The following is an 18,862-nucleotide window of genomic DNA, read 5'->3' as shown; positions in this document are numbered from 1 at the left end:
AGGCCAAAATACATAAGAAACAAATTGTGACATTGAATGTACATTTTTTTTTTAATTTTGTAAACTGCTGTAATAACAATTTTGTTACATCAAATTCAACAAAAACATTTACGAAGATATTTAGACAGACAAGTGTCTTTAATCCTAAGATGGCGTCCGGGGTTAAAGAAACTCAGTTTGGATTTAAATTTCATATGATTTAAACTAGATGAATTGAAATCTTAAAGAATAATCATTTTTTTAAGAACAAAAAAAGAGAATATGTGTAACTTTGCTGTAATATTACACCGTGCGGATAGCTGTAGATGTTTTTTCTAAAAATGTTCAAAATCATTTGTTGTCAATTTACGAAGACCTTTCTAAAGATAATCTATTAGAAAGATGTTCAGGTGGACTTACGCAAAACTCCAACGAAAGTTTTAACGCAACCATTTGGCGTCTTGCACCAAAACATCTTCATTGTGGCTCAAAAACTGTTGAATTTTTAATGAAGGATATTATACCATATTAAAAATAATGGAAACGATGAGCATCGTGATTAGACACGAATGTAAAATATTTGCAGATTCTCGTATCAAGAAACGGCTGCAACATGCGGAGCGTCGTACTTTAGAGAGCACTAAAAAAGCTCGAACGACCAGGAAAATGGAAGAAACGAAATAACAGAACCATGTTGAGAAAGAAAAAAGCTTATTTTATGGTCACGAAATAGAAAATTAAATGTTCACATCGATTTTTCAGCTGTAGATACCGTAAAAATTGGCCAAAAACTTTAAACGCGATTATCTCGAAACTACGTTTTTCAAATTGGTGCCTAGGATAGGGCAAAAACTAATCAATCAATCAACTTCACACAAGGCTTAATCAATTCAATATAAATTTCTTCTGGGAATAATAATTGTTGGTATAAACCAACAATTTAAATTGTATTGTTTATTTAACGACATTTTTAGTGGGAATATGTGATCGATTTTTGTATCGAAAAATTCATTTTTTCTTCAAAACGTTAGGATTTTTATAATTCTACATGTTTTTTTTAACAAGTAGTATAACCCCAGCATAAGCTATCTAATTTTAAGAAAAATTTTCATTTTTAGGTATCCGATGCTTCTAACAGGTGCTACACTAGACACCAACAATCCGAAAGTGTTTGGCATGATTATTTAATAATAATAATAATAATAATAAAAATAAATGTACATGTCGAATTGAGTAACTTCCTCCTTTTCAAAGTCAGTTAAAAAAGAAGTTGCTTCAGTTAATAGAGGATTCCAGTGTAATAGCTTTAGAAATAGCCCAGATAGCACAGGGACGTCTTATGTACGTCCATGGGACGTCCGGTGCTGGACATTTCCAGAACGTTTTCTGTACGTTCTCTGTACGTCCATGGGACGTCCGGTGCTATCTGGGATGACTATTATGAGTTTTTTTTTGGAAAACTATTAATAATTCCCAAATAATCTTTCTTGGGATATGATTAGGCATCCATGAAATAGAGAAAACATTTTTCTTGCCATGTTCTGTATTATTTATTGAGTATACATCAGGGTTTGAATTATAACCAATTACAATTATTAAATTAAATAATTAATTTAAACAAATTTAATTCAATGAACTTAATTAATAAATATTTTAAATAAATGTAATTAAAAATTATTTAATTAAAATTGAATTAAGTAGAGCTAATCGGAAGTTGTTTAATTGACGATTGATATGAGCGAATTTAATCGAAGATGTTCAATTGACGATTACTTTAAGCAGAATTAATCGAAAATCGTTCGATTGACGATTGATTTCGATCGGTTAATTCCTTCCCGAGTTACAACATACAATAGGAATTTTCCAATAACAATAGTTATAAAAAATGTTTAAATTGATAAATTTTTGCAAATGGAATCATCGCGAAAACCTGGCCGACAACAAAATGTGAGGCGTAGCATCGATTTTATCGATTTCAGGCCAAACATATATGAAATAGTACTCTTCTTGCGATAAAAGTGATATAAAGTGGTAAAAAATAAAACAAGGCCACAGATTACAAAATGGTAAAGGATTTTTCGATTTATATTGCCACAAAGACATAATCGTGAAAAAAGATTCCACATATTTGTTAATACCCTGTATAATATTTGTACGGCTGTAAATTCCATTTATTTCTTCATCAAATTAGAATTTAATTAATAAAGTATGACACATTGGCATTAGTAACAAAATATTATTATATTCACTTTTATTTATTTGGAGTACATTTATCGTATAGAATGCTGGTTTATTTACAAATACATAGAAATACAATTTCAAGCAGTAACTCTTCCTAACGTGTCTGCATATTGAAACTCTGAACTATTTTCATACTCGCACATATCTAATGCAATTATGCAACTTTCTCGTACAACTCTTTTATTATCATTCAGATATTTATTCAATATACTGAAACAATCTGGAGTTGCAATGGAACCCAATGCTTCTGCACACTCGTGTCGTACCATTTCATTTTCTTCTGTGTCCTCTAAAGTAGCTTTCAGGTATGGTACAGAAATTTCTTCCTGTAATTGTCCAAGAACAAAAGCTATTTCGTGTCTAAATAAGGCACTGCCTGCTTTTAAACCTGTTAAAACAAACAGTAAATACTTTTAATAGAATACAATTTTTAAATATTATAACCACATTGACAATCTGCTAGACTCCATGCAAGTCAGATCAGTTTTGAATTAAAAATCTGCTAAATACAGAAGAAGTATTGTCTGTACCAGTAATCTAACAAATTTTTTTGAACAAAGATGTACAGTAGAATTCTATTTATCCGAATCGACGACGCCACGGTACTCACTTATCCGAACACTTTGGTAAGCTCACATTATTTGAACTCCGCTCATCCAATGTATCGCTTATGGGAATTCGTGAACTCCAGTTATCAGAACCTGGTTATCCCCCGACCGATTCGGATAAGTGGAGTTCTACTGTAGTTGCTTTTTAAAGTCAATGATCCATCGTTATCATATGTATGGGCGTTTGAGTCGTATTCACAATTTTAAATATGGAGAGTCAATGTGTAAAAAGGAAAAGAAATCATTATTATATTTACCTTCGCTAAGCGCAAGGATACTTTTTTGTGTACGTATATTTCTTAAGGAAAACATAGTTCGATATCTTTCAAATAAAGGAATGGTTTCGTTTAAGAGGATATCCCTTAACTTATCAACATCAGATATTTCAGCTGGTGGTGCTGGGTCTACTGACATATAAGGACTTTTTTCTAAATTTACTGGAGTATAATTTGATTTTAACCATCGCAATCGACATAATGCTAACTGACAGGTCTCTGCTACTTCTGGTACGCAATCTTTACTGTAGTCTTCTAATATTGGTATTACACTAGTTTCACCAATTGCACCTAAAGCTTCACCTAATATAAACATAAAAGAACTGAATTGCTTATCTCATTTGTTATTCAATCTGCATGAAGTACAGATGAAATCAAACATACCAAACTATTGAGTGTATATAATGAACAGATCAGACAAAATATTTAATGTACATAACGAATGACCAAAACAAAGTATTCAGACTATAATCTTTTAGTTTGTTAAACAAATATACAGTATATCTTCAACTTACACAGATAATTTGATCCATAGCTCTTCAAGTAAACCAAATATCATGCAAATCAATTAGTGTAAATAAAATGTATTTTAAGGAGAAATATATCAGTTCTGAGTTACAAATAATGTGGCATCATAAATAAAACAAATGTAAACATTGTCTAATAATTTTGCCTTTATTTCAAACCTTACAAAGGCTGATTAACATGTCTGATCCAATACAACTTAAAATTCTTTCAAGGACCGAGCTTTTATTCTCACTATAATACATTTAGTATACAATCTAAGTTTCAAAAGTTAATTGATAAATAAAATATTTAAGTACATACACATGAATAAAATATGTATAAAGCCATACAAATCTGCATAAATCAAAATTAAATACCTTAAAGGATCACTATATACTGTGTGTACTTCATATTAGATTGTTTTGAATTCATTCGTCTTGTATAAAAAAAAAAAACAATAAATCAAGAACTTATTTACGATTTTGAAGACAATACGGAGATACTCTAACATAAAAACACCACGCTAATAATTCACTTGACATATGTAATCAAGAAACCTTTTTTCAAATATGATTTCATTGACAGTGAAAAAATAAATCTATAAAAGCAGTGTACCATCACAATGTAATGATTGACGATGAGATAAGAAAAGATGCAACTTATTATTGCCAAGAATAGAACCCATCATATAAGAAAAACTTATTATTAGAACACGGATGTTTATACAAATTCATATTTTGACTACTTCAGATAAAGAATTGTGATTTAAATGAAAGTATGTCTCATCTTCTAAGCAGTGTAACATAAGCTTTATTCTTGATATTTTATATAGTTTTGCATCCATGGGTGTCCTCGTACATTTTCCTATGTTTTTGCTTGGCATAAATGCATAAACATCCGCAGTTTATTTATTATTATACACGAATAGAAAAATGTATATAAAACAATCTTTTACACTACTTATAAGAAATACAATGAATTTTAATAATAAATAGTCATTCGTTAAATTGTATTTTATAATTTTATCAAACACTGGAAGAGTTTAATTACAATTTTTGCACAGGAACAGAGCATACATTAAAATTAAATATAATATACCTGCTTCGTGGCGAACCATTGGCTCTTGTGTAACATCTTTTAATACCTCTATTAAAATGGGTATAGCATAAGGATCTTGCATCTGACCAAGGCAATATGCAAGTTCGTGTTTTAGTAAAGCTGATTCATCTTTGAAACATTTGCGAATTTGTTCAATAGCTTTAGAACCACCAATATTTTTTAAAGTAAATAATGCACGAAATCTTTCTTTCAATGGTCGATTCTTGTCGTTTAAAACACGACCTATAGCAACAATTTGATTTTCGCTCACTTCCAGCATATTGTTTTTTTTCTTCAAATATTTAACTAATTTTTCCAACCTTGAGTTAAATGATTGCTACAATGATAATTTATAAAATTTTAGAAACCGTGTCAATTTCAATGTTCGTTTAACTGACAATTACGACAATTTTCACGGTTCAGAACACCCTAAAACGGTAGGTTATACACGGGAACGTTTGAGTTAAATCCGGATAGGTTAGATCACATGTTCACTTAACTCAGAAGCTCAGAACTACTCAGAAGGCAAACTAAACGTCACAAAAATACGTGTAATCGTATACTATTATATTCGTATTTAAGAATCTAATCCTAATTCACTTGTAAATATGGCGTTTAGTAGATTAGACAGAGTTGGAACAATTTACACAAGGTACAATTATTTTATATCTACTTTTTCTTTGTTTACAAATTTTGCACAAAATAGGTTATGTATTGTAGTAAAAAGTATTATACATATAGACTGTATATAAAATTATTATTGCATTTATACGATATGCACAAAATTCGAGCTGTAACAAAAGAAATATTATTTTATTGGAATGAAGTAGAGTATAAATCTTACTACTTTAAATATATCATATAATACTAAATAAATTTCAGAATATCATCATTAATTAAAGGTGGCACTATGGAAGAAAGTAGTATACCTATATGGTATACAGTATATGAAGCATTTCCCCCAAAATATGAGCCACAATACGGCAGACCAGGTTCACAAAAGCCTGTGAGAGATATTTTTTACCCAGAAGACTTAATAAGAGCGTAAGCAAGATTTAAACATAAAATTGATATTCATAATTGGTGAATGTGATTATGTTTAAAATATGCTTTTATTTCATAGAAAACTCCATAAGGATTTCAAGTTCTTACCAGCAATGGACTTAAAAAGTAATAAAATTTGCCCTACTCAACTATTCCTTGCAAAGTACGAAAATTTTAAAAAGGTAATATGTAATAGAAGTTACTAGAAACCTTAGAAAAATTACTTAGAATTATTAATTTGCATTTTATGTGATGTTTGCTACATGTACTTTTAAAATAGTTCTATTTCTGGTTGTTTCATTACATAGTCGCAACTTTGGTTATACAAGATCGATTACCAAAATAAATTGTTTCCCTATTACTTAGGATAATCAATGTGCTGTCATAATCTCAATAAATAAATAAGTTATATTTCTAAGGCTACATATTTCAGATAATACCTAATGAATGTTATATTTAATACTGTATTCAATTGATCACAGGATGGGTTTTCAGAACAAGAGGCATATGAGAAAGCAATGCAAAACTTTACAGCAATGCTTGCAGATAGTAAGTTAAGAGATACATCAGAATCATCAAGTAGTAATAAAACTAAAAGTACAACATAAAGAATTATATTGTTTCATGTGTTTTTGTAATAATACAATAGACTTCCTTAAAAAATGAAATTAAACCACATACATCATATGTATTTAGTTCTCATTATTCATACTATTTGTTTAATATTGTACCAATGTTAATAGAATAAAATATTATTAGTACAAATAGTAATTGTATACATACTTCATTCAATGTGAAGATTAATTCTAATGAATAGATTACAGATGTTTATGCAAATTCATATTTCAACAGATATAGATATAGAAGAGAAATTTAAAGTACTTCTTTTGTTCTACGCAGTGTAACATATACATTATTATTAATATTTTATATATTTTTGCATTCGTATATATCCTTATACATTTTTCTATATTTCCACTTGCATACAATAAATGTATAAACATCTGCAGTTTACTAATAATACAACCACGTAATTTGAAACAGGATCAAAACGGGAAGATGTTGCATCCTAAATATAATAGATACTAATTTTATAGAAATTTTACAAATAATGTATAATATTAATAGTTGTCCAATGAAAATATATAAAAATATGAAATAATGTATTACAAACATAAATATATTTTAAAAAACATACACTGAATAAAATGGTTTTAGAAATGGAAACATTTACATATTACCAAAGTCATACTTTTAGAGAGTGCGTAACTTTATATGTATCTAGGAATATCAATTTAATTATGTAACAAATAAAAAAAATTTCTTTTCTAAAAATTTTAGATCGATATTTTTAATAATTTTAAGCAAACATTGAAATGAAATACATTAAAATGTTATGTATGCGATATTTTGTTTGTGCCAACTGCCAAGATAGTTTCAAGGGCGGGAATGTGTGGGAAATTCAAAAATGGTTCTCATTGTTAGTATTCTGTGATATTCGGTGCGACCTTTCACTATCATAACCTTTAAGACAACATTTTTTACTTCTATAGAAGAATTTATGGTCTTCATAGGTGAATTATACATAATCTGAAAAGTCAAAAGTAACTTTCAGTTTTATATTATGTAAAACAAGTTTGATATCGTCGCTCTAACAAATTTGTTAAGAAGTGATTATTCTATTGTGCGTTACGTGTAACACGTTTAATTTTCTAAGCAAGCTTAACGGTTGAATTTAAAATGTCTATGAGAAAAATTTATTCATTGGTATTTGTTAGGAAGACAACAGAAATTTTACTAGGTTTAAAAAAACGAGGATTTGGAGAAGGTAAATGGAATGGTTTTGGCGGTAAAGTAGAAGCAGGGGAAACAATTCTTCAGGGAGCCATTCGGTAAGTTGTTTAAACAATTTCTTATCAATTTGTATTTTGCATACACTGAGCGTAGCGTATATAATTTAATGTTTAATAGTGATTGTATTACTTTCAAGTAGAATTCGTTTTAATAATAAATCAAGAATATCATATTTAACAACATTTTTTTATTTCGCAAAAATCACATTAAATAACAATGAATCTCAACAAACACTTTTACTGTCTTTATGTAACAGCATGCAAGATGAATCACAGAAATATTTGCAAGATTTCAAAATAGATATAATTTTTTGTTCAATACTATATTAGCTATTAATAGTGTTTGCATTAAGTATTTTAATATTAATATAAAAACTTTTAACAATGAAATTGATATACATGAGTTTCTTAGTGTGTATTCAGTGTACTTTAGAATGATATACATACGACAATATAATTTCATAATTTCAATACAGTACTATACATTATTAAATTATTTCTTAATTGTGTCATTGCACATCTAATATTAAAAGTTAAACTATGCTTAAAAAGAAATACATGAATCATTTTCTATGAATCACCTTGTATGAGTAGGTACAGATTTAAATAATTAAATAAATATAAAGTATTACGCATAAATTAAAATTATAACATGAATTAATAAAATTATAGAAAAAACAGTTAAACAATATATGTGACATCAAATTGCATATGAGTATTACAGTATTTCCATCACATATATATTAGATAAGGAGTGTAACTAGTTAGTTTCTCAAGTGTTTTTTTTTCAAATATTACAGTGAATTAAAAGAAGAATGTGGTTTATCTGTAAAGGATTTGAAAAAAATCGGTCTCTTAGAATTTGAGTTTGAAGGAAATGAGATTCTATTAGAGGTTCATGTCTTTGAAACATATCAGTACCATGGAAAAGTAATAGAATCTGAAGGTATTTAATTCTTAAGAATTAAGATTTCAACTAAAATAGAGTTACATCATTATCCAAACATTCATTCTTATCATTAATCATATACATACGTTGTTTGCTATTTCATTGCTTATAAAATACTTCTATATGTTGACAATGGTATCCTATATAATAATTTTATATTTGAACAAGTAGTAGGTTCAGAATTTTATTTTGGTTGACCTAAGTAATGATGAGTAATTACTAATTATGTAACCAATAAGTGAATTATTTATACAACTTCGTTTGGTTATACAAGCAATGTTCTTGACTATATGTTTCTAATGATAATAGAGATGAGGAGATATTATTTGAAGTTTTCCCATGTTTATTACATATGAAATGTATATGTATAATATTTTGGCTCTACTATAATAAAGTTCTTTCAAGTAAGTACACTTGATTTTTAGAAACCATAATTATAAAGCTAGTTAAGAAGATTGCTTATATTGCAGAAGAAAGAATAATCTGCCTACTTCTTACATAATTACTAATTTCACATTTAATTTTACATATGAAACTGTGTATGAATGTTTGGATTGTACAAATTGTGTAAATAAATTAAAAGAAAAACTGGAAATGTGCTCAAATTAAAGTTTGAAGAAAATATGTAACACATGACGTTTTATCATAAATAATCATTATCTGTTTAAAACTATAATAAATACATTGTACACTATACATAATCTTTATCCATATGTATATATGTGTCTATGTACACATCTTTTTTTAGAAATGCAACCAAAATGGTATAGTTTAAAAGATATACCTTTCAAACAAATGTGGCTAGATGACAAATATTGGTTTCCTTACATGTTACGAGGGGAATTATTCAAAGGATATTTTTTGTACCGAAGTCAGGACCTAATCCTTAAGTATAATATTGAAACTGTGGAAGAACTACCAGTAAATTGTGTCTCTTAATTATATTTGTTAACACTCATATTTCACATTAAACTTTCATACATTTATCCACTTATTTAATTATTTTAATTATTTAAAAAAATGCATTTTTACATTTTTATAATTATAATCAAATTTGGCTTTGCAGTAATTTAATAACCTTTTTAATACTTGAAAAAGACTTATAAGCAATAATTATACAAATATGTTGCACAGATATATTACTTGCATCTGGAGCTTTGCATTATGTAAAAGCGTACACATTAAACTATCTATCTATTGTAAATATAGAGAAAGTTTAATGATGTTATAGAGATCATCAAATAAATTTTTTTAATATATTGCGAGGTCAATAATTTCTTCTCTACCATTTTTTATCAAATCAATTCACTATTATATTGCAATCCTAAGTATAGAGTATAAATATACCCAATAAGGTAGTAAATTTATAAAACTATATTGTGTTGCATCACGAAAAGATAAAAATATCCTGCTTAAATTACGCTTGTTCTCCAATTAAGTTTACAGAAAGTTTTTGATCAAGCACCGTACAGCTTGGACAGATTAGAGAATACATGTTTATAGCTTCAGTGCAAGAGATTTTATATGAGGCAAGGTAGAAAGCTTAAAGTCTATATACTAAAGTATACCATGGACGTATAGAATTTTCAACCAGTTATATCACTCTTAATCTTTGCACCATGAAGCACTCTTAACATTATGCTTTTAGAGAAAGTTATAATTAAGCAGCTGACCAATGTTCAGATCTCCATAAAAGAGCATACATACTATGCTTAAGATCGTCTGCATCTGAACAATCAACTGGAAAATCTGTGTATCGTGAAATTAAACTTCTATAACCTTGGCCTACAGTTGCCAGTACTAACTTCTTTTCATCTGCTGATTTAAATGATATTATTTGACATACTTTACCCTCGAAAGGTCTAAAAACAGTAATTGGCCTAAGAGAGATACATTCAGCTACTACAATACATCCCCAAGTAGTACCAATATACAATTGATTTCTACAAGTTTCCAAAGCTGTTACTTGGCATTTTTCTGTTGATAAATTTTCTTCTATGGAAATAGACTTGAGACTCTCTGAACAAGGTACTAATTTTGACATATCTAATTTATTTATTATATGCCTGGTATCTACATCCCATTGGTAGACAATACACCCAGGGTATGTATATGATAAAATTGAATTTTCAGCACTTAATAAATATGTAGCAAATAAGTTTTTCATAGCTGCCTCTCCAGTAGCATGAAAAACTTGTACTGTGTCTATTAAATTGTTGTCTTTTAAGACATAGATTGATATTCTACCAAAACTTTGTCCAACCCATAATTCCAATATACGTTTCTTTTTATAAATAGCTGCCAAGGAATATGTCTTTATATTATCTTGTATGTCAGTCACGACTTCTACTTTTTTCATTTGAGTGAAAGAGTTTGATAATAAAAAAATTTTTCCACTATGTAATGCTACTACAAATTGTTTTATTTGTTCCAAATATATTAAACCCACTACTTTAGATTCTTTACGGTGATCAGGTTCAAGGTTGTAACTAGCAACACAACCAAAATTACTGCCTAAATAAACATGTACTTGACCTGCATTATCCCCAATCCAAATATATCCATCTACTCCGCACATTGCATATGGTATTATAGGGGTTTCAATTCTAACATGCTGTAACCAACCTTTTTGTGTTCCCAGTAACATATCAACTTCACCATTATTATGCCCAAACCAAATTTCATCACCATTTATATTTTCTTCTATAGTCCTATTTGTCATGGTAATCGCAGTTACTTGCGTTCTTTCCGTTAATACTATTACATCTATAAGATGTGTAAATTCAGGTGCAGATGCAATGGAAACTATTTGGCTAGCAGTTGGTCGATCTTTTGGGTTTTGAGCCCAACATATAACCATTAGATCAAGAGCATAACAAGGATGAAATGTTTCTCTGTATGATAATGGTGGTCTTCCACCTTCTAAAATACATTCTTTAACTGCTTCATGGCCTTCAAATGGTTGTCTTAAAGTAATCAATTCATATACAAACATTCCAAATGAAAAAGAATCAACTTTCTCGGTATACTCTTCTTCGCCATTATACTTAATAATTTCAGGTGCCATAAACCCTTCTGTTCCACCAAATCCTTTAGCACCAGTTGGTAATGTTAGTCTGGATATACCATAATCGGCTACTTTAACATGGACAGGATGTTCAGGATGATTTTGAAAAGGTAGAGGCATTTGCCACACTAAAACATTTTCTGATTTTAAATCTCTATAAATTACATGTTGCTGATGAAGATACTCTACAGCTTTTGCTACTTGAAGAATTATAGCTTGTAATGTATATGGGTCTAATTTAGCACCTGAACGTCTGTAATTTTTTAAAACACTATCTAATGCACCTCCTGGCGCTAAATCTAATACCAATGCGAGTGGACTAACCACTATGCCAATTAATGGTACAATATTCGTGTGTCTAAGCGTTAACAAAATATTTAATTCTTGTCTAGCAGTACAGTATGCTTTGCAAGCGTATTGTAAGGGATCTCGATCCCATTTACTTTGTGCAGCCTTGTAAGCTAGAATAGCAGACTGTTTTGAATTTGGACCTGGTGGAACTGGTTGTAGCATTTTTATAGCAATATCAGCTCTTTGATATGTTCCAGGTAAACGACATACTCCTTTAAAAACAAAGCCAAATGCGCCACGACCTAACAGTTTCCCTAATTTAATATCTTCTGATTTTATTAAATGTTTTGCTCCAAGATCCATAAAAATAATATCTGGTGCTACATGCGATAATGGTATATCAGAGTGTTTAGGACAACTAATTGGTTTATTACTGTAGGCAGATAGAATACACTCTTCAACCATCCAGGAATATGCTAAAATACCTTCAGAATGCGCATTTTGTTTAGCAATATCTGGGTGACCTTCTAACGATGGCATTCTACTTGATGTTAAGCTATCATAGCCTACTCCACTATCACCATCCGACTTATAACTATCCTGACTTTGTCTTTCTTTATTTACATAATATTTTTGAATATCTTCGACTAACCGATCATTATCGCTAATTTCGTTCTCGTTTTCTCCATTATTTAGTAAACATCGAGGACACGGTATTAACCGTGTGACCAATAATTTACCCTCGGATGTGTGCACAAACCGTGTTCCTAATGTAGGATACCAATCCTCTAGTAAAATATCAATATGATCGACTATTAATGCTAGTAATTGTGGCATGCTTTCTGGACGAGGTTCAACTACAATTGCTTGATAACCCATTGGTTCTTCATCCACCGAATCAGACATGATCGGTTGCTTAATTACCAATGTGTCAACTGGAAACCAAATTTCTAAAATTGCCGAATTTTTAAAATCTACATTGCACCATATGCCATCTTGCTTTAACTTAAACTTATACTGTCTATAATCATACGGTACGTTTTTCAAATTGTAATTGACTTCTTTCAGACGTAGTAAAGTAATATTAGCATACCTTAGTTCTATTCCTGTTTGCCAAAGTACCCATTCTGCTTGCATATCTAACAAACTTATAAAAATATTATCATCGACAAAATCTTTAAACGGCGCTAAAAACGACATCACAATTTCAACAATTGCATCATCGGCTAAAATTCTAGTTATGAGCCTCGACCAGAAGCCGCTTGGAAAGTAAGACATCAGGAGCAGTCTTGTAACGGAGCAATCCGGTTGTGATCTAGATGTCAACACGCATTCATTGTTTGTTTTATCTCCGGGTGAGTTTTGAAATGTTATCATTGGAGAAGCAATTTTTTTACAACGCATATGCCAACTTCGCGTTTTTACTGGGATTTTTATCACTTGATTACTTCTTAAAATATCTTCTTCAGTTGGCAATAAAGAAGGAATTAGTAAAGTCCGATAATCCCACGTTAATGCAACTTCAAACTTATTTAACAAACTAACGATATATCCTTGTGTGTCAATGGATGATATCGTTGATGATTTAAAGACGTGCTGAATGTCATCTAGTTTCATTATACCAGATCTAGCAAACGGATTAATTTCACGTATCGTAACTACGTGTGCCAACATGTCACAAAGCCATTGTGGATCAAGGAAGTATAAATCTTTCAGAGTGGCGTCATCATAATGCAAAATAATGCCATTCTCATGAAGGAAAAGCGTCGCCTGATGTAGCTCAGCAGGATCTCTGAACGATCTATGTAATTTCTGAAGTTCGTTATTTACTGCTGTATAGTATTGGTCAGCTTTCAAAACCGGATCACCGCCGGATAGTTTTCTATCGTGCGCAAGTTGTATTACTACATCTTCCAAGGCAAGATAACTGGAAGGAACTTTTTGTTCGAGTAGCAATTCTTTGCTTCCAGGCGATCTGAGACTGAAAACAACGTCGTATATCAAGTTGCACAGCATCTTTATGTTGTGTTTCGTTTTACAGCTTACTTCGATAGTTTCCATGACTTTTGGTAAGCCACATTTCTCAGCATCGACAACATTTATAAACTTATCGCGAATGTATTGTTGTAAGGCTTCGCTATGTTCGTATGATATATCATAATGAGTACCAACAATAATTACTGGAGTATTAGGCGCTCTACTTTGAATATTTACCAACCACTGAAATATTTCAGAGACTCCTTTAAAGCCATCTGTAATTCTCCATACAACCAAATACAGGCTACGCTTAGATAAAAAATATTGATGCGTTGCATAGTATTCCCTTTGTCCACCAAAGTCCCATGTTCGAAAGTAAACAGGCCCGTGAGACGATTGACCTCGCATTTTTTTCTCATAAATCCAATCTCCGATGTCGACACCAACAGTAGATATCGTCGTTCCCCTGGCAGTTTTTGCGTTAATATTTTTATTACCCATTCTTTTTGCCCAATGCTCGGAAGCTTTTTTCTTATTTGGTACCTCACCTTCTTGTCTTAGTTGCTCCAACAAACTTGTTTTCCCAATACCTTGTATTCCCACAATCATTAACTTCATTCGAGCATACGGTTTGGCATCTTCTAGAATTGACTTTAAGTAACCGATAACATCCATTGTCTTATATTTTTTCGATTCAATCATTGTCTTTAAAGGCTCTTGCAGTCTACAGCCTTGAGTATTCAAATTCCATAAACGGGAGAGTAATCCCATTTGTGGTGGCAACTCGACAATTTCTGGATTGCCGCTTATATTTAAAACAGAGAGATTGTTAAGCTCGTAAATATTTTGTGGAATCTCTTTTAATTTATTGTTGCTAACATCGAGCATACTGACGTTAGGGAATAACAAATACAATTTCGAACCAGAGTAAGTTATTTTCGTATCTTTATCTACATTTTCTTCTTCCAAATTTGGCATTTCCCCGTCGTCAATCGAAGTCAATTGGATCCTGTTTAACAAATTGTTGGTAAGAATCAACGTTCTCAAATTTTCTAATCGTAAGTGACGTCTGTGCGTGCAAACTGACATGAGAACTACGTCGCGTAAAGACGTTGCCGTCTGTCGGTTACTGCCTGGAACAATCGGAGATTGTACATTTGTAGTAGGACAATAGCACGCGGTGTTTGCTTGCTCCGTTAAATCAGCACCATCCACTTGTGGTAAACTGGGCCATCGAGAGATCTGATTATTGGACAAATCTAATTGTTTTAAGCTCGCAGGGTAGGATGTTATATGGCTCATAGATCGAAGAGAATTATAAGCCATGTTCAACCTCACTAAAGTAACAGCCAGGCACGGTAATGCCACTGGAATACTATTAAATAAGTTGTGCGCCAAATTTAGAGACGTTAATACCGATCTTACTCCGCCTTCGTTATCATCCAAAATTTTTTCTGAAACATGGACCGATCTGGTCCAAACATGTGGGCGATTCATTTCGATGATTTGTGCATTCGCTATTTTAGTGAACGATTCAAACTCTAACGAATCTTCGCGTGAAATAGCGAGTTGCGACGCTAAGCTTCGACTACTGGGGCTATTATTTAATGCGTCGTCCCGTTGCGATTTTCGAGAAATATTTTGTGATACTTGACTAGGGAGATCTTTTAATAAATTGAACGATGCATTTAATTCCTTCAACTTTGGCGCTCGCCATAAATTGTCTGGAAGACATTGCAGCTTATTGTTGGAAACGTCCATTATCTCCAACGCAGGTAGATTCATAATAAATTCCGGTAATTGTTCCAGTCGATTGTCTTGGAGATACATCTCTTCCAAAACCGGACACAATTTATCCTTAGGACTTTTTGGTTCAGCAGTCAAAGTGTCTATTTTATTCTGAGCAATGCTAAGATACCGTAGACTTTGTAAATAAAATATAGAGGATGGTATAGAGGTGATGGAATTATGAGAAATATCTATCCTTGTAATGGCATACAAGACCAGATCGTTGTTCTTGGCGCTCAGTTTTTTGTTCACGTGCAATACGGCATCGATTAACCATTGAGATCGTATTTGCGAAAGGTGACACTGTTGATCATGCCAGTTTATCATTGTTGGAGTATTTGGAAATAATGTCGAATATGTGACGTTACCGAAAGAAGATAACGCAGAGAAATGAGATGTTTGTGTACATTCGGTCATGGCTTTTTTGTTGATCTTATACTCTGAGTCGGGGTAAGCTTTTATAGATAAGAGCTTCGCTGTCAAGGGTTCATCTCGATTTTGTGCGGCAATTTTGATCGCTTTGCATGTATTATCCACAGCACCATGCTTCAATAAGAGCTCAGCAATTTTTATGTCGCGCTGCTGACAAGCTACTATTAATGCATTAGAGTAATTACTTTCTGGATCGCTTTGATCGCAAGGAACTTTCACAGGTAAATTTGGATCGGCACCTGCCACTAACAAAGCAGTGACGACTTCTGTGTGTTTACCTCTCACGGCAGCGTATAAAGAGGTTTCACTAGCATTGTTGCAGTACAAATCTAAATTTAACGGGCATATCATATTGTCATCTTTTTTATCAAATGCTTTACTCCTAAAATTTAAACTAGACATTAACCTCTGAATTCCACTTGAAATTTTCCTTTTCGACATAGAAAGTGGCTGTGAAACTCCCATATCTTCCTCTTTGATTTTTCTTGCTTTTACTCTGTAATTTAGTAACAGCTCTACGATTTTAATATTTCCAAGCATGCTAGATATGTAAAGAACATTCTGTCCTGTAACATCTTGAGTATTGATATCAAATGGCATGTCATATTCAAATTCTCCAGACGAATCTTTGTAACATTGGTATGTTTGTTGTGGATATTCGAATCTTAACAGCAAATCAATAACCAAATGATGACCGTTTATAGCTGCTGCATGAATTGGTAACCATTTTTCCACTGTTAAAGAGTGAACCTGTTTAGGAAAATGTCGGAGAAGCAGTTCCACAATCTCTACCTTACCATTATAACATGCTATGTACAATGGACAGTACTTTGTAACAGGATGTATTCTGCAATCTGCGCCATGATCTAGAAGTATTCGTACTATATCTTTGTGACCCATTTCACATGCTATAAAAAGTAGAGTATTTGCTCCATTTGGTGCCATGTTAATAATATACTCCAAATTGGTAGTGATTCCTTGAATAATGTTTTTAGCTGCCACTGTATCTCCCTGAATACAAGTTGCACGCAAAGACGCATGCATTGCAAGTTTCGCCAATTCATATTTCTCGGCTGCCAATTTCAATAAATTTGAACAAACGTCTTGCATATTTTTTTCAGCTACATCTATTGGTTTTTGACCGTTATTGTCCATAATCATTAAATCAGCATTAAATTCCAAGAGTTTCTCAATATTGGAACTATGACCATGTTCTGCACAAATATGTAATGGTGTTCTATAATGACCTCTTGGTCCACATGGTATATTTGGATTAGCACCAGCAGACAACAATACATCCAAACACCTTGAGTTTTCTGTAATAGCTGCAGCATGCAATGGAGTTCTACCCCATGAATCTTGACTGTTTATGTATTGTGCATGCTCTCCTCGCAAAAGATCTTCTAATAGTTCTGCGTTATCCCACAAAGCAGCTTGGTGTAGTAATCGGCCAGGAAAATCTTCATCAATAGGAGTATAATCCTCCATGGCTTAAACTGCAAACACATACATTACATTTTAACATGATCATGAATATTTTTTATTTGGAAGCAAATTAATGCACATGTATACTTACAAATTATATGTATAAATTCTTTTGATTTCCAATTATTATATGTTCATATTGCCGATATAGTCTTCTTTTATGATATTTTGGATATAATCTTTTATTTTGTCTCTGATCAAAATTAAATACTTTATGTTCATTGCAAAGTACATAAAAGATTTTACAAATATTTATGTATTCAGATACATCCACTATATCTAAAGTGGAAGTTAAATATTTAAAATCGTTTATATACATTTGTAAAATTTCAATTGCTTCTTTGCTTATTCTTACTTTAAAGATATTTCACAATTTCAGTTTACTTTTTCTAATATTTTTCAATGTGTTGTTATTGTAAGGATAATAATAACACCACTACCACCTTTTCTTCATTGTTGATTATTGTGTTAAACAATATCATGTTTAAGATTCAAAATGCGACTCACAAATAGAAAACTATTAACTGGAGTATGGTTGAGTAACATGTCGCAAAAATCATGTCCAATCGATTTCGAAAACTTTCCCGCTACTCACAGTGCACATGTACAATTTTGTTTAATGTTTTCCCATTGTTTCTTTCACACTCACAGAATGACGGTTCAATTGTCAAAATGATTTTCAGAATGTGACACCAGTGCAACACTAAACACAACACTCGGCAATCGCCATTTTGCCAGTTCTCTTTATCGACTGTACGCACCTTTAGACGCAATTTTATGCATCAGAAGCATCGGATCGATTTAAATAAACAGTATTACCTTTGATATTACATAATGTCATTACTGACACTTCCCATCAATTGACTACAATTACTCGCGTTGCACAACTGTGACAATGCGTTGCTGTTATTACATTTACACTTTTTATTCGATTTCAATTAAGAAAATAATTTCTTCAATCGAAATTAATCGTCTGGAAACTTTATACATTATATATAATGCAATATCTTTCCAAAAATTATATGTTTCATAAATATACTAAATATTTTCTATAACAATTTATATTTTGCGTAAATATAATGTAATATATTTATAAATTATAAAATTAATAATATGTTGTATTCATGTATTTTTTTTATATTTGTATTTTTTTATTTAACAAAATAAATTAACATAATAAAGAATAACTAGCAAAATAATATTTTATAAAATTTGTAAACATTAAATGGTACACTATTGATAAAAAAGAGTACTGAGATTGCTATATG

The 18,862-nt window shown here is 31.2% G+C and overlaps 4 protein-coding genes across 5 annotated transcripts; 2 read left to right on the top strand and 2 right to left on the bottom strand.

Moving 5' to 3' along the window:
* Positions 1-2,248: 2,248 nt before the first annotated feature.
* LOC128888057 (deoxyhypusine hydroxylase) lies at positions 2,249-4,988 on the bottom strand. Its single transcript, XM_054144676.1, has 3 exons — positions 4,709-4,988; positions 3,086-3,406; positions 2,249-2,608 (listed from the first exon to the last, which is right to left on the bottom strand). The coding sequence occupies exons 1-3, from the start codon at positions 4,986-4,988 to the stop codon at positions 2,298-2,300; spliced, it is 912 nt and encodes a 303-aa protein (XP_054000651.1). The 3' UTR covers positions 2,249-2,297.
* Positions 4,989-5,177: 189 nt separating this feature from the next.
* Positions 5,178-6,503, top strand: LOC128888102 (28S ribosomal protein S23, mitochondrial). The gene is made up of 4 exons (XM_054144744.1): positions 5,178-5,360; positions 5,591-5,752; positions 5,832-5,934; positions 6,235-6,503. The coding sequence occupies exons 1-4, from the start codon at positions 5,317-5,319 to the stop codon at positions 6,358-6,360; spliced, it is 435 nt and encodes a 144-aa protein (XP_054000719.1). The 5' UTR covers positions 5,178-5,316; the 3' UTR covers positions 6,361-6,503.
* A 475-nt stretch (positions 6,504-6,978) lies between these two features.
* Positions 6,979-18,655, top strand: LOC128888095 (oxidized purine nucleoside triphosphate hydrolase-like). Of its 2 annotated transcripts, none has more exons than XM_054144734.1 (3): positions 6,979-7,644; positions 8,406-8,551; positions 18,278-18,655. In XM_054144734.1, exons 1-3 carry the CDS (start codon positions 7,493-7,495, stop codon positions 18,397-18,399), a joined length of 420 nt encoding a protein of 139 aa, XP_054000709.1. In that variant the 5' UTR covers positions 6,979-7,492; the 3' UTR covers positions 18,400-18,655. The 2 variants fall into 2 exon arrangements, with proteins under 2 accessions (XP_054000709.1, XP_054000708.1); XM_054144733.1 differs by lacking the exon at positions 18,278-18,655 and adding an exon at positions 9,303-9,811 and having other exon boundaries at positions 7,215-7,644.
* On the bottom strand, positions 9,968-18,271 carry LOC128887987 (leucine-rich repeat serine/threonine-protein kinase 1). The gene is made up of 2 exons (XM_054144537.1): positions 17,686-18,271; positions 9,968-17,605 (listed from the first exon to the last, which is right to left on the bottom strand). Exon 2 carries the CDS (start codon positions 17,595-17,597, stop codon positions 10,215-10,217), a length of 7,383 nt encoding a protein of 2,460 aa, XP_054000512.1. The 5' UTR covers positions 17,598-17,605; positions 17,686-18,271; the 3' UTR covers positions 9,968-10,214.
* Positions 18,656-18,862: the final 207 nt, after the last annotated feature.

The sequence above is a fragment of the Hylaeus anthracinus genome, unplaced genomic scaffold (assembly GCF_026225885.1).
Source record: "Hylaeus anthracinus isolate JK02 unplaced genomic scaffold, UHH_iyHylAnth1.0_haploid 11989, whole genome shotgun sequence".
Lineage (NCBI taxonomy): Eukaryota > Metazoa > Arthropoda > Insecta > Hymenoptera > Colletidae > Hylaeus > Hylaeus anthracinus.
The sequence above is the reverse complement of the archived record's forward strand: the minus strand, read 5'-3'. Positions and strand labels throughout refer to the sequence as shown.

Bases quoted from the DNA above. Each gene is read 5' to 3' on its own strand.
- LOC128888057 (XM_054144676.1), bottom strand. From the start codon at position 4,988: ATGCTGGAAGTGAGCGAAAATCAAATTGTTGCTATAGGTCGTGTTTTA. The intron at 3,407-4,708 runs GTATATTATATT...TGTTTATATTAG, and splicing joins AATGGTTCGCCACGAAGCAG to GTGAAGCTTTAGGTGCAATT. The intron at 2,609-3,085 runs GTAAATATAATA...TTGTTTTAACAG, and splicing joins TATCCTTGCGCTTAGCGAAG to GTTTAAAAGCAGGCAGTGCC.
- LOC128888102 (XM_054144744.1), top strand. From the start codon at position 5,317: ATGGCGTTTAGTAGATTAGACAGAGTTGGAACAATTTACACAAG. The intron at 5,361-5,590 runs GTACAATTATTT...AATAAATTTCAG, and splicing joins GTTGGAACAATTTACACAAG to AATATCATCATTAATTAAAG. The intron at 5,935-6,234 runs GTAATATGTAAT...AATTGATCACAG, and splicing joins AGTACGAAAATTTTAAAAAG to GATGGGTTTTCAGAACAAGA.
- LOC128888095 (XM_054144733.1), top strand. From the start codon at position 7,493: ATGTCTATGAGAAAAATTTATTCATTGGTATTTGTTAGGAAGACAACA. The intron at 7,645-8,405 runs GTAAGTTGTTTA...CAAATATTACAG, and splicing joins ATTCTTCAGGGAGCCATTCG to TGAATTAAAAGAAGAATGTG. The intron at 8,552-9,302 runs GTATTTAATTCT...ATCTTTTTTTAG, and splicing joins AAAAGTAATAGAATCTGAAG to AAATGCAACCAAAATGGTAT.
- LOC128887987 (XM_054144537.1), bottom strand. From the start codon at position 17,597: ATGGAGGATTATACTCCTATTGATGAAGATTTTCCTGGCCGATTACTA.